The 14,451-nt window shown below is 43.5% G+C and overlaps 1 protein-coding gene across 1 annotated transcript in view; it reads right to left on the reverse strand.

Annotated features, from left to right (window-relative positions):
* LOC143764704 (uncharacterized) overlaps positions 1-14,451 on the reverse strand; it is a 124,906-nt gene that overhangs the window by 80,005 nt on the left and 30,450 nt on the right. Inside the window, exon 7 of the mRNA XM_077250556.1 lies at positions 3,546-4,367. Within this exon, the coding sequence (XP_077106671.1) occupies positions 3,546-4,367 (822 nt within the window). The remainder of the gene's footprint in view (positions 1-3,545; positions 4,368-14,451) is intronic.

Here is a 14,451-nt window from a genome sequence, read left to right on the forward strand (position 1 = left end):
AGGGTATTTTATGATGTACGAATTGAATGGTTACCCTTGATTATTATTACTTGGTTAATTAGTTAGGTGCATACTAGGAGCAGACATATATATTTCACATTGACATCTTTAACATGATAGAGTGCAACTTTTTTTTGTATATTTTATATGGAGGCGACTGTCCTAGTATGCACCTATTCACACTAGTTTGGATGTGCCAGTCAGTGTTTTGTTATTTCTATGTTAGCCCCTCTGGCCGAGAACTCCGCAATTCAATATGTGGTGGTTTTAATTACAACAGGATCCTACCTAACCATAAATGCAGACTTTGGTGAGAGAGGTGTCCACATTCACCCAGGAATTCAGACTTCAGCCTGAGAGAGGTATTCACATTAGATTTGTAAGGACCCATCAGTTTTGAGACCACCTTGATGTTGGTTGATGGGCTTGCATGAATCGGCCAAATTATGTGCTAAGCGTCTCATTTCTTCCTTGTATTCAGCAGTATTGCTATTCATAGTTCATACACTGCTCAAAAAAATAAAGGGAACACTCAACACATCCTAATCTGAATGAATGAAATATTCTCATTGAATACTCTGTTTTGTACAAAGTTGAATGTGCTCACAACAAAATCACACAAAAATCATTGATGGAAATCAAATTTATTAACCAATGGAGGCTTGGATTTGGAGTCACACACAAAATTAAAGTGGAATGTAATGTCCTTAAAACAAGTCAAAATGATGCTCAGTATTGTGTGTAGCCTCCACGTGCCTTTATGACCTCGCTACAACACCTGGGCATGCTTCTGATGAGGCAGCGGATGGTCTCCTGAGGGATCTCCTCCCAGACCTGGATTAAAGCATCCGTTGGCAGAGGCAGGAGTGGGGCGATGCTGCGGACCCCAGACTGGGAGAAAGGGGTGTTCGAATATGTGACTCAGCTGGTGTTCGGTGATGCGGGGGGCTCCCTCAGCCGACATTTTGTGAAAGTCCGGAGCCCCCGTACTTCCATAGTTCACTTTGCGGTGGACTCCTGGAAAATGGCTGCTGGGTGCAGCATATGTGCAGATAAAAATCTTGGTGCAAAAATCTAATCTGCCGAGATCTTAATCTGTGCATGTGCTGCCCCCGGCAGCCATTTTCCCAGAGTCCACCGCAATGTAACCCATGGAAGTGTGGGGGTCCCAGGCTTTCACAAAATGATGGTGGGGCCCCCGCACCAACGAACACCAGCAGTGTCGCACCTCCAAACACCCCCTCATCCCACCCTGCGGCCTGCAGCAACGCCCCACTCTTGCCTCCTCCAGCAGCGATCCTGGGACCCTACTCCACCGCAGCCGGTAAGGTATATTCAAATTATAAGATGCACCCCCATTTTCCACCCTAATTTTGAACGCCCCACCACAAGAGGTAGCAATGGCAAATACTAGAACAGCTTTTAATAAGGGCTGGATGATTTCCTCAGTACATGCGGGTTATAGATAATGCAGTGGCAAAAAATGTATATTTGGTGAAGAAAGGTTAAACTTGATGAAGCAACATCTTTTTTTAACCTATGTAACTATGAATCGCCTCATGCGAAAGTTCTATCAGCGACGTCAGGGGTTGCTGAGAGTCCAGTGGCCCCTCGTAGAAGTGGGGGTACTGTCATACTTTCGTTTGGAGACTCAATCAGGTGACATATTGCTGAATGGTCAGTTCTGTCTGCTCAGCTATTGCCTTTTCTTCCCTGTCCAAATGATGATGGTTTATATTGTCTTTGTTTTCCTTTCTTGTTTTGCTCCTCTCCAACTGTTTCTCATTTTCCCATTTTGATTTGTTCTATCACATTTTGGGTGGGATTTTACATGTTCACCTTTCCCTTCACTCCACTTCCTTGCCAGCTATACATCTTGGTGAATGTGTATTCAGGAGTTCCAGCCCTGCAGCTAAGTGGTTTACCTGGTTTGGTAAAATCCAGCTGTATTCTTGCACTGAGTCTGTTTGATTTCCTTCCCAGCACCTTTTCCTTCTACCACTGTAAAGCTTCTGGGAGCATATACTTGTTCCTTTTATTTTTGGTTCTCCTTAGCTTGCCTTCTTTTGCCATATATGAAAGTGTTTTAATTTCTCAGCCAAGGTTTTCAGATCTTACTTCACATTTTCGTTTATCTTTGTTAACAGTGTGTTGTGGCCTTCCCTCTGGTTCCTCAGGGGGTATGAGAAAAACCTCAACGACCTATTAGGGAGTTAGGTCAGAGGTGGTATTTTTAGTTGTGCAGCAAGGGACTTTCTAGCCTTTACAGAGATCAGTTGGGTGGTGTTCTCCCCTGTTTGGATTATCTGGTGGCTATCAAGATTCGCTTTCTGGTTAAAACATTTCACACATTCGGAGCATGAAAAAGGCGTCTCCACTGTGTGAATTCTCTGATGTTTATGAACAGTTGATTTCCATGTAACACATTTCCCACATTCTGAACATGAAATGGATTCTCCCATGCGTGACTGCTCTGGAGTCTATCAAGATGTGATTTTGAGTGAAAAAAGCTCCCACTCTCTAAACATATTTCTGTTTAATATGAGTTTTCTGATGTGCGATAAGATTTGATTTCTGTATAAAACATTTCCCACATTCTGAACATGAAAAAGTCTTCTCCCCTGTGTGGGTTCTTTGATGTTTGATAAGACTTGATTTCTCTGTAAAACATTTCCCACATTCTGAACATGAAAATGGCTTCTCCCCTGTGTGAGTTCTCTGATGTTTGATTAGACTTCTTTTCTCTGTAAAACATTTCCCACATTCTGAACATGAAAAAGGCTTCTCCCCTCTGTGGGTTCTCTGATGTTTGACTAGATTTGATTTCTCTGTAAAACATTTCCCACATTCTGAACATGAAAAAGGCTTCTCCCCTCTGTGGGTTCTCTGATGGCTATCAAGATGTGCTTTCCGGTTAAAAGATTTTCCACATTCTGAGCATGAAAAAAGCTTCTCCCCTGTGTGAGTGCTTTGATGTCTAACAAGAATCCATTTCTGGTTAAAATATTTCCCACATTCTGAACATGAATAAGGCTTCTCGCCTGTGTGGGTTTTCTGGTGCTTAACAAAATCTGATTTTTGCTTATAGCATTTTCCACATTCTGAACATGAAAAAGGCTTCTCCCCTCTGTGGGTTCTCTGATGTTTGACTAGATTTGATTTCTCTGTAAAACATTTCCCACATTCTGAACATGAAAAAGGCTTCTCCCCTCTGTGCGTTCTCTGGTGGCTATCAAGATTTGTTTTCCATTTAAAACATTTTCCACATTCTGAACATGAAAAAGGCTTCTCCCCTGTGTGGGTTCTTTGGTGCACAACAACATCTGATTTCTGGTTAAAACATTTCCCACATTCTAAACATGAAAATGGCTTCTCCCCTGTGTGAGTTCTCTGATGGCTATCAAGATTCGCTTTCCTGTTAAAACATTTCCCACATTCTGAACATGAAAAAAGCTTCTCACATGTGTGGGTTCTCTGGTGACTGAGAAGGGATAATTTCTTCACAAAACATTTTCCACATTCTGAACTTGAAAATGGTTTATCACCTGTGTGGGTTCTCTGGTGACTGAGAAGGGATAATTTCTTCACAAAACATTTTCCACATTCTGAACATGAAAATGGCTTCTCACCTGTGTGAGTTCTTTGATGTATAACAACTTCTGATTTCTGGTTAAAACATTTCCCACATTCTGAACACAAAAAATGCAGCTCCCCTGTGTGAGTTCTTTGATGTCTGATTAAACTTGATTTCTCTGTAAAACACTTCCCACATTCTGAACATGAAAAAGGCTTTTCCCCTGTGTGAGTTCTCTGATGGCTATCAAGATTTGTTTTCCATTTAAAACATTTCCCACATTCTGAACATGAAAAAAGCTTCTCACCTTTGTGGGTTCTTTGGTGTATAACAACTTCTGATTTCTGGTTAAAACGTTTTCCCCATTCCGAACACGAAAAAAGGTCCTTCCTTGTGTGAGTTCTTTGATGTGTAACAAGATTTGATTTCTGGTTAAAACATCTCCCACACTTGGAACAAAAAAATGTATTCCCTGATGTGTGAATTTTTTTATGTTTAAAAAAAGACTTTTCAAGTGGAAAACTATTTCCACATTCTGAACGTGAAAATGGCTTCTTTGCGTTACGAGCAATTGTTTTTTTAATGATTACTTTGAGACTTTGATTTTCCTTAATAGTCAGTAATGAAGACAGGACCTGTTTCAATGGATCAGATGAGAGATCTTTGCAGTGAAGAGATGGTGGTATATCTGAAGTAATGTCATTCACTTCAGTTGTATCCTGTGGGATCTTTAGATTATCTGATTTAAAAATTGAAGATGTCAGTTGTCCCTCTGATCTCCTGGTACAGTCATCTGCTAATAATAAAAACAATTATTATTTTTGAATAAAATATCCTTGAAATTTACATTTTTGAACATTTCTACTCAAACTGTCCAGAAAAAAAAGGCAATTTATGTAAAAATATTGAATTATTCTCCAAGTCAATGACAGTTCAGTCTAACAGAAAACCTCATAGGATGAACCAGTAGAGCGTGGTATTCAACTGTTTGTTCATTCTCCCTCAGTAATATGGATTAAAAGGCCACCAATGTTATGTTGGCCAAAATAATGCCAATAAAAACATCTACTCATCTCACAAAAAACAAGCCCCCACTCAGGTCCCTCATCTGTCAACAGAAAAACAGACGTTTCCATAAACAAGTCCAGCAATATCCGCTCTCCCAAAGTCAAATCTCCCCCTCGCTTCTGAGCTTTGCAGTGCGCCCAAACCACATTTAGCATCCATGAATTTGGCTTTGCTATAGTGAGGAGAACCCACTTAATTTACGGTGTGTGTGTTTCCTGGAGCACAATCTGGGCACTATGTTTTGGGTAATATAATCATATATTTACAATTTTTCACTTTCCAGCATCCACTGCGTACTAAATTCTGGAAAGTGTCCGTGGAGTCAAAACATTCATTGCATTTATAAATTAATTCACTGAGGGTTATACTTTCTAAGATGGAGTCACTTTACGGGGATTTCTACTTCTCTGGTTTTCTGCCATTTTGATATATTAGGGGTTCTACATATGGGATGTTATATTCCCTTTGGGATCACTATAAATATAGCTGCAATGTGTGGTAAACTATGGTTTTCTTATACTGATGAAGAAGTCTGTAGCACTTCGAAACACGTTGACTGAATAAAGGAAAAACTGCAAATAATTTCTGTCTGTACTTGTATCTATTATATGTGATACCAGCGGATTATTCACAAATTCTCCTTATCTGTGATTTCTCGGTCTGATGACACATTGGACTTGCAGCAGCTGGATTTATAAGCCATGGAAATGTGTATACACAACTAAATCAGGTTAGCATAACCTTATTTAACATCTTTTTCTCCCTTGCATAAAACTCTATTGCACTTTTTTCTCCTCGTTTTATCTACATTCCGTCTGGGAACTGCTCCTGTGACGTCTGCTTCTGTCACGAGGCGTTGCCTTATTCATTCTGCAGGCAGCGCTGGTAATGTAGGAGACGTCAGAACCAGTAGTTCGGTGCGGAGCAGGCGCTGTCCAGCCACTAACATTAGGGTTGCTGTGACCAAACTATTCCAGCGCTCCTTCCCTTCTTAACCCTGCCATCTGCCCAGACAGTAGTGTACAACTGTATATGGGGTATTGTTGGACTAAAGAGAAGTTGGAAAATAATTTGTAAGGTCCATCTGTTTCATCTTTTGTAAAGAATTCCAAAGTTATCACCACATAAAGTGACACACTTCAGATTTGAAAAAAATGGGACCGCATTAGGAACACAAGACTGTATGCAGGAAGTGGTTAAATCAGAGTATTTTGAGCACTAACTACTGTAGTCAAAAACTGTGAGTATAGGCAATAACACATCTACTGAAATGATCAAACTCAACAATATTCTTCAGTAAAAAATGAATAACTATTGGTGAAACCTCTCTGGGGTAATTAGAGTACGGGGCTCGATGGCTCTTGGCAATATAAACTATCGTAATGGACAATATTTTCTGTCAGATGAGTTTGTTGAAGAGATATCAGACATTCAAAGAGAACTTTTTACAATAGTTAAGAGCTGATGTGTCTTCAATTTAGATCTCGAGCATTTGGAAGAGGCAAGGGAGACTTTTTTAAAAAAAGCTACCAGGAAGTTACAGACTCACATAAGTGAGTCAGGACTATCCCACTCCAATACTAAACCGGAGTTGCAATCTATTATCAGTCCTGACCAGAAGAGTAGAGAAAGTATTAGTGCCCCGATTTCAGGAGAGATTGTGCAGTAATCTGAATACTTAGGATCAAAAACATAATGTAGTTTGTTGTGAATTTGGATTCTGGGCTCCCCCGGTGGCCGCTTGTGGAATTGGACTTGTCATCCTCTTTCCTGTTTCACCTGGTTCCATCAGTAGTGGGTGTCGCTATTTAAGCTCATTTCTCTGGTGGTTTCTTGCCGGTCAACAATGTTATCTGATGCCTCTCAGTGCTTGTTCCTGCTTCTAGACAACTACTAGATAAGTTGGACTTTTGTCCATGTTTTGTTTTGCCTATTTGTTCCAGTTCACAGCTGAAGTTTTGTTACTGTGTCTGGAAAGCTCTCGTTGATCAGGGATTGCTACTCTGGCGTTATGAGTTAATGCCAGAGTTTAAGGTAATCTCTGGATGGTGTTTTGTTAGTGTTTTTCTGCTGACCATGAAAGTATACTATCTGTCTTCTGCTATCTAGTAAGCGGACCTCAAATTTGCTAAGACTATTTTCCTGCTGCGTTTGTTGTTTCATCTGAACTCACCGTCATTATATGTGGGGGCCTACTGTCTTCTTTGGAATATTTCTCTAGAGGTGAGCCAGGTCTTATATTTCCCTCTGCTAGCTATTTAGGTCTTAGGCCAGAGCTGGGCATCTAGCGATAAATAGGAAATGCTACCTGGCTATTTCTAGTTGCGCGGCAGGCTTAGTTCATGGTCAGTATAGTTCCATCTTCCGAGAGCTTGTCCCTCTATAGGCTTGCTATGATCTCTGCCTGCAGAGATCATGACAGTTTGACCGGCCTCTAAAGTGTTAAAGACCCAGGTTGAGAAAGGAGAGTTATAAGAAGTCTGCTGGAATTTTTTTTTTTTTTTTTTTTTTTCCTCCAGTCTGCCTTGCTGCAGTCTTTTTTCTCTCTCTCCTCCTAATCTCTGTATGGCTCTGTGTGCACCTGACAATAATGGATCTCCAGAGTGTAACTGCGGGTTTGAATAATCTCATCACGAAAGTACAAAATTTACAAGATTTTGTGGTACATGCTCCGGTATCTGAGCCGAGAATTCCTTTGCCGGAGTTCTTCACAGGGAATAGAGCTAGCTTCCAGAATTTCCGAAATAATTGTAAGCTTTATTTGTCCCTGAAGTCTCGTTTAGCTGGAGACCCTGCTCAGCAGGTTAGGATTGTGATTTCCTTGCTCAGGGGTGACCCTCAAGATTGGGCCTTCTCATTGCCAGCAGGGGATCCTGCGTTACGCGATGTGGATGCGTTTTTTCTGGCCTTGGGCTTGCTTTATGAGGAACCTCATTTGGAACTTCAGGCAGAAAAAACTTTGATGGCACTATCTCAGGGGCAAGACGAAGCTGAAGTTTTCTGCCAAAAATTCCGTAAATGGTCTGTGCTTACTCAGTGGAATGAGTGCGCCTTGGCGGCAACTTTCAGAGAAGGTCTCTCTGATGCCGTTAGGGATGTTATGGTGGGGTTCCCTGTGCCTGCAGGTCTGAATGAGTCCATGACAATGGCTATTCAGATTGATAGGCGTCTGCGGGAGCGCAAACCGGTGCACCATCTGGCGGTGTCTATGGAAAAGACGCCAGAAAGTATGCAGTGTGATAGAATTCTGTCCAGGAGCGAGCGACAGAATTTTAGACGGAAGAATGGATTGTGTTTCTATTGTGGGGATTCTACTCATGTTATATCAGCATGCTCTAGGCGTACAAAGAAGCTTGATAAGTCTGTTTCCATTGGCACCATTCAGTCTAAGTTTATTTTGTCTGTAACCCTGATTTGCTCTTTGTCATCCATTGCCACGGACGCCTATGTTGACTCTGGCGCCGCTCTGAGTCTTATGGATTGGTCCTTTGCCAATCGTTGTGGTTTTGATTTAGAGCCTTTGGAGACTCTTATTCCTCTGAAGGGGATTGACTCCACCCCATTGGCTAATAATAAACCACAATACTGGACACAAGTAACCATGCGTATCAATCCGGATCACCAGGAGATTATTCGTTTCCTGGTGCTGTATAATTTACATGACGATTTGGTACTGGGATTGCCATGGTTGCAGTCTCACAACCCAGTCTTGGACTGGAGAGCAATGTCTGTGTTGAGCTGGGGATGTAAGGGTATTCATGGGGACTTACCTTTGGTTTCTATTTCGTCGTCCATTCCCTCTGAAGTCCCTGAGTTCCTCTCTGATTATCAAGACGTCTTTGACGAACCCAAGCTTGGGTCGTTACCTCCGCACCGTGAGTGCGATTGTGCCATAGATTTGATACCGGGTTGTAAATATCCAAAGGGTCGTTTGTTTAATCTGTCTGTGCCGGAACATGCTGCTATGCGGGAATATATAAAGGAGTCTTTGGAAAAGGGACATATTCGTCCATCTTCTTCTCCCTTGGGAGCTGGGTTTTTCTTTGTCTCAAAAAAAGACGGCTCTTTGAGACCATGTATTGATTATCGGCTTCTAAATAAGATCACTGTTAAGTATCAATACCCATTGCCATTGCTTACTGATTTGTTTGCTCGTATAGAGGGTGCTAAGTGGTTCTCTAAAATTGATCTTCGTGGGGCGTATAATTTGGTGCGGATCAGGCAGGGGGATGAGTGGAAGACCGCATTTAATACGCCCGAGGGCCACTTTGAGTATTTGGTCATGCCTTTTGGTCTTTCTAATGCCCCTTCAGTTTTCCAGTCTTTTATGCATGATATTTTCCGCGATTTTCTGGATAAATTTATGATAATATATCTGGATGATATTCTGATTTTTTCTGATGACTGGGACTCTCATGTCCAGCAGGTCAGGAGAGTTTTTCAGGTTCTGCGGTCTAATTCTTTATGTGTGAAGGGGTCTAAGTGCGTTTTTGGGGTCCAGAAAATTTCCTTTTTGGGGTATATTTTTTCTCCCTCTTCCATTGAGATGGATCCCGTCAAGGTGCAAGCTATTTGTGACTGGACTCAGCCCTCCTCTCTTAAGGGTCTTCAGAGATTTTTGGGCTTTGCCAACTTTTACCGCCGATTTATTGCTGGTTTTTCGGATGTCGTTAAACCACTGACTGATTTGACCAGACAAGGCGCTGATGTTGCTAATTGGTCCCCTCATGCTGTAGAGGCCTTTCAGGAGCTTAAGCGCCGTTTTGCCTCTGCCCCTGTGTTGCGTCGGCCTGATGTGAATCTGCCTTTTCAGGTTGAGGTTGACGCTTCGGAGATCGGAGCTGGGGCAGTGTTGTCGCAGAAAGGTTCCGACTGCTCCGTCATTAGGCCTTGTGCCTTCTTTTCTCGCAAATTTTCGCCCGCAGAGCGGAATTATGATGTCGGGAATCGGGAGCTTTTGGCCATGAAGTGGGCGTTTGAGGAGTGGCGCCATTGGCTCGAGGGGGCTAGGCATCAGGTGGTGGTATTGACTGACCACAAAAATTTGATTTATCTTGAGACTGCCAGACGCCTGAATCCTAGACAGGCGCGCTGGTCTTTATTTTTTTCTCGCTTTAATTTTGTGGTGTCATACCTACCGGGTTCTAAGAATGTTAAGGCAGATGCCCTTTCTAGGAGTTTTGACCCGGACTCTCCTGGTAATTCTGAACCCACAGGTATCCTTAGGGAGGGAGTAATTTTGTCGGCCGTTTCTCCTGATCTGCGGCGGTCCTTGCAAGAGTTTCAGGCGGATAGACCGGATCGTTGTCCGCCTGATAGACTGTTTGTTCCGGATGATTGGACCAGCAGAGTCATCTCTGAGGTACATTCTTCTGCATTGGCAGGTCATCCCGGAATTTTTGGTACCAGGGATTTGGTGGCAAGATCCTTCTGGTGGCCTTCCCTGTCACGAGATGTGCGAGTCTTTGTGCAGTCATGTGACGTTTGTGCTCGGGCCAAGTCTTGTAGTTCTCGGGCTAGCGGACTGCTGTTGCCCTTGCCTATTCCTAAGAGGCCTTGGACACACATCTCGATGGATTTTATTTCAGATCTGCCTGTTTCCCAGAAGATGTCTGTCATCTGGGTGGTCTGTGACCGTTTCTCTAAAATGGTCCATTTGGTTCCTCTGCCCAAGTTGCCTTCTTCTTCTGAGTTGGTTCCTCTGTTTTTTCAGAATGTTGTCCGATTGCACGGTATTCCTGAGAATATTGTTTCTGACAGAGGTACCCAATTTGTGTCTAGATTTTGGCGGGCATTCTGTGCTAGGATGGGCATAGATTTGTCTTTTTCATCTGCTTTTCACCCTCAGACTAATGGCCAGACCGAGCGGACTAATCAGACCCTGGAGACATATCTGAGGTGTTTTGTCTCTGCTGACCAGGATGATTGGGTTGCTTTTTTGCCATTGGCAGAGTTCGCCCTCAATAATCGGGCCAGCTCTTCCACCTTGGTGTCCCCGTTTTTCTGTAATTCGGGGTTTCACCCTCGATTTTCCTCCGGTCAGGTGGAATCCTCGGATTGTCCTGGAGTGGATGCGGTGGTGGAGAGATTGCATCACATCTGGGGGCAGGTTGTGGACAATTTGAAGTTGTCCCAGGAGAAGACTCAGCGTTTTGCCAACCGTCATCGTCGTGTTGGTTCTCGGCTTTGTGTTGGAGATTTGGTGTGGTTGTCTTCTCGTTTTGTCCCTATGAGGGTCTCTTCTCCTAAGTTTAAACCTCGGTTCATCGGCCCTTATAGAATATTGGAGATTCTTAATCCTGTTTCTTTCCGTTTGGACCTCCCTGCGTCCTTTTCCATTCATAACGTTTTTCATCGGTCGTTATTGCGCAGGTATGAGGTACCTGTTGTGCCTTCAGTTGAGCCTCCTGCTCCGGTGTTGGTTGAGGGTGAGTTGGAGTACGTTGTGGAGAAAATTTTGGACTCTCGTGTTTCCAGACGGAGACTCCAGTATCTGGTCAACTGGAAGGGTTACGGCCAGGAGGATAATTCTTGGGTCAATGCATCTGATGTTCATGCTTCTGATCTTGTTCGTGCCTTCCATAGGGCTCATCCTGGTCGCCCTGGTGGATCTGGTGAGGGTTCGGTGCCCCCTCCTTGAGGGGGGGGTACTGTTGTGAATTTGGATTCTGGGCTCCCCCGGTGGCCGCTTGTGGAATTGGACTTGTCATCCTCTTTCCTGTTTCACCTGGTTCCATCAGTAGTGGGTGTCGCTATTTAAGCTCATTTCTCTGGTGGTTTCTTGCCGGTCAACAATGTTATCTGATGCCTCTCAGTGCTTGTTCCTGCTTCTAGACAACTACTAGATAAGTTGGACTTTTGTCCATGTTTTGTTTTGCCTATTTGTTCCAGTTCACAGCTGAAGTTTTGTTACTGTGTCTGGAAAGCTCTCGTTGATCAGGGATTGCTACTCTGGCGTTATGAGTTAATGCCAGAGTTTAAGGTAATCTCTGGATGGTGTTTTGTTAGTGTTTTTCTGCTGACCATGAAAGTATACTATCTGTCTTCTGCTATCTAGTAAGCGGACCTCAAATTTGCTAAGACTATTTTCCTGCTGCGTTTGTTGTTTCATCTGAACTCACCGTCATTATATGTGGGGGCCTACTGTCTTCTTTGGAATATTTCTCTAGAGGTGAGCCAGGTCTTATATTTCCCTCTGCTAGCTATTTAGGTCTTAGGCCAGAGCTGGGCATCTAGCGATAAATAGGAAATGCTACCTGGCTATTTCTAGTTGCGCGGCAGGCTTAGTTCATGGTCAGTATAGTTCCATCTTCCGAGAGCTTGTCCCTCTATAGGCTTGCTATGATCTCTGCCTGCAGAGATCATGACAGTAGTTTATGACAGAGTGAATCCATGAAACCAGGGCTCGAACCATGCCAACACATCTCCTGCAGGCGTGAAGAAATGTATATTTGTAGATTGTGATCCCTCGTGGGCAGGGTCCTCTCCTCCTGTACCAGTTGTGACCTGTATTGTTTAAGATTATTGTACTTGTTTTTATTATGTATACCCCTCCTCACATGTAAAGCGCCATGGAATAAATGGCGCTATAATAATAAATAATAATAATAATTACAGCCATCAGCAATGCACAGCTTAGAGATATATCATGGCACAGGTGTAATGTTTTTATGTAGTTTATCACAATCCTTGAAAGAAATGAGTTTAAAAAGAAACTGAAAAGTCAAGATAAAGAGAAACTCAGTTGTTACTGTACAGAAATTCACACTGTACATTTAATGTTGTCGATCATTAAAGCAATGTTTAATTAGAAAGACTGGACCTGGTCTTGTAGGGACCATATGAGCACACCATATGCTCTGGTGTTCTGGTTCGAACAACATTGGTTTCAGGAACAGTTCATAGCTATTGAAGACCCAAGAGAGTGGATGAAATAGACCAGAGAGCACATAGAAAAGCAATCTTCTCCATAAGCAACATTCCTATCTGGAGTAATACTTGCTCAGTAACTACTTGAAAAGCTTCGGATTGGACCTTTCCTTTGACGAATGACACTATCAAAGGACTCTGGAACTAATGATGGGAATCTCATACGGAACTACCACATATTGCTGCAAGAAATTTCCCACTAATTTAGAGTAGAGGTAGGCTGTGTCAATGAACTGGAAGCCTCCACATGATACAGAGTCAACGGTGGAGAGGTATTACTCTCACATAGGGTAGCCTCTCCTACAGGTCCTAGGCTTTGGAGTATTTCAGACTTCCCAGGACAAAAAGTAATGAAATTTTCACTGCTACTGCAGAAGTATCACAATCCACTGGCACGATGGTGTACCGGCTGCTGCTTTGCCAACCTAGCACAATCTATCTACATAGGTTCATAGAAGATAGCTGTTTTAAAAGGTTGGGGAACTATCAGTCTCTGAAAGGATGGAGCCAGACGCTGCTTTCCTCGCACGCGTCACATCTCTGGTCCATTACTGGAGAATGAGGTCAATCCGGATTGCCAGAGAAATCAGGTCATCTAGAGTAGCAGGAATGTCTCAACCTGCCAATTCGTCCTTAATCCTTCTGGACAAACTCTCCTAGAAGGCTGCTACCAAAGCTTCATCGTTCCAAATAAGTTAGGAAGACAGGGAGCAGAACGAGACAGCATAATGGCATATAGACAGATCTCCCTGACGCCGTCTGAGAAGGGAAGTTGCAGAAGATACATGACCCGACTCATTGAAGACTCCACATTGGGACTCGCATGTGGAGCAGGTCAGGATGGTTTTTGAGATTTTGCGTGAAAATTCTTTGTTTGTAAAAGGCTCAAAGTGTCTCTTTGGTGTACAGAAGGTTCCCTTTTTGGGGTTCATTTTTTCCCCTTCTGCTGTGGAGATGGATCCAGTCAAGGTCCGAGCTATTCATGATTGGACTCAACCCTCGTCAGTTAAGAGTCTTCAGAAATTCTTGGGTTTTGCTAACTTCTACCGTCGTTTTATCGCAAATTTCTCTAGCGTTGTTAAACCGCTGACGGATATGACCAAGAAAGGCTCTGATGTAGCTAACTGGGCTCCTGCTGCCGTGGAGGCTTTCCAGGAGTTGAAACGCCGGTTTACTTCGGCGCCTGTTTTGTGCCAGCCTGACATCTCACTTCCCTTTCAGGTTGAGGTGGATGCTTCGGAGATTGGGGCAGGGGCCGTTTTGTCGCAGAGAGGCCCTGGTTGCTCTACTATGAGACCTTGTGTCTTCTTCTCTAGGAAGTTTTCGCCGGCAGAGCGAAATTATGATGTGGGCAATCGGGAGTTGTTGGCCATGAAGTGGGCATTTGAGGAGTGGCGTCATTGGCTCGAGGGTGCTAAGCATCATGTGGTGGTCTTGACTGATCACAAAAATCTGATGTATCTCGAGTCTGCTAAACGCCTGAATCCTAGACAGGCCCGCTGGTCATTGTTTTTCTCCCGTTTTGACTTTGTGGTCTCGTATTTACCAGGTTCTAAGAATGTGAAGGCCGATGCTCTGTCTAGGGGCTTTGTGCCTGATGCTCCTGGAGTCGCTGAACCTGTGGGTATTCTTAAGGAAGGAGTTATCTTGTCTGCTATTTCTCCAGATCTGCGACATGTGTTGCAGAGATTTCAGGCTGGTAGGCCTGACTCTTGTCCACCTGACAGATTGTTTGTGCCTGCTAAATGGACCAGCAGAGTCATTTCTGAGGTTCATTCCTCAGTGTTGGCAGGGCACCCGGGAATTTTTGGCACCAGAGATCTGGTGGCCAGGTCCTTTTGGTGGCCTTCCTTGTCAAGGGATGTGCGGTCATTTGTGCA

Source organism: Ranitomeya variabilis, chromosome 4 (genome assembly GCF_051348905.1).
Source record: "Ranitomeya variabilis isolate aRanVar5 chromosome 4, aRanVar5.hap1, whole genome shotgun sequence".
NCBI classification, from domain to species: Eukaryota; Metazoa; Chordata; class Amphibia; order Anura; family Dendrobatidae; genus Ranitomeya; species Ranitomeya variabilis.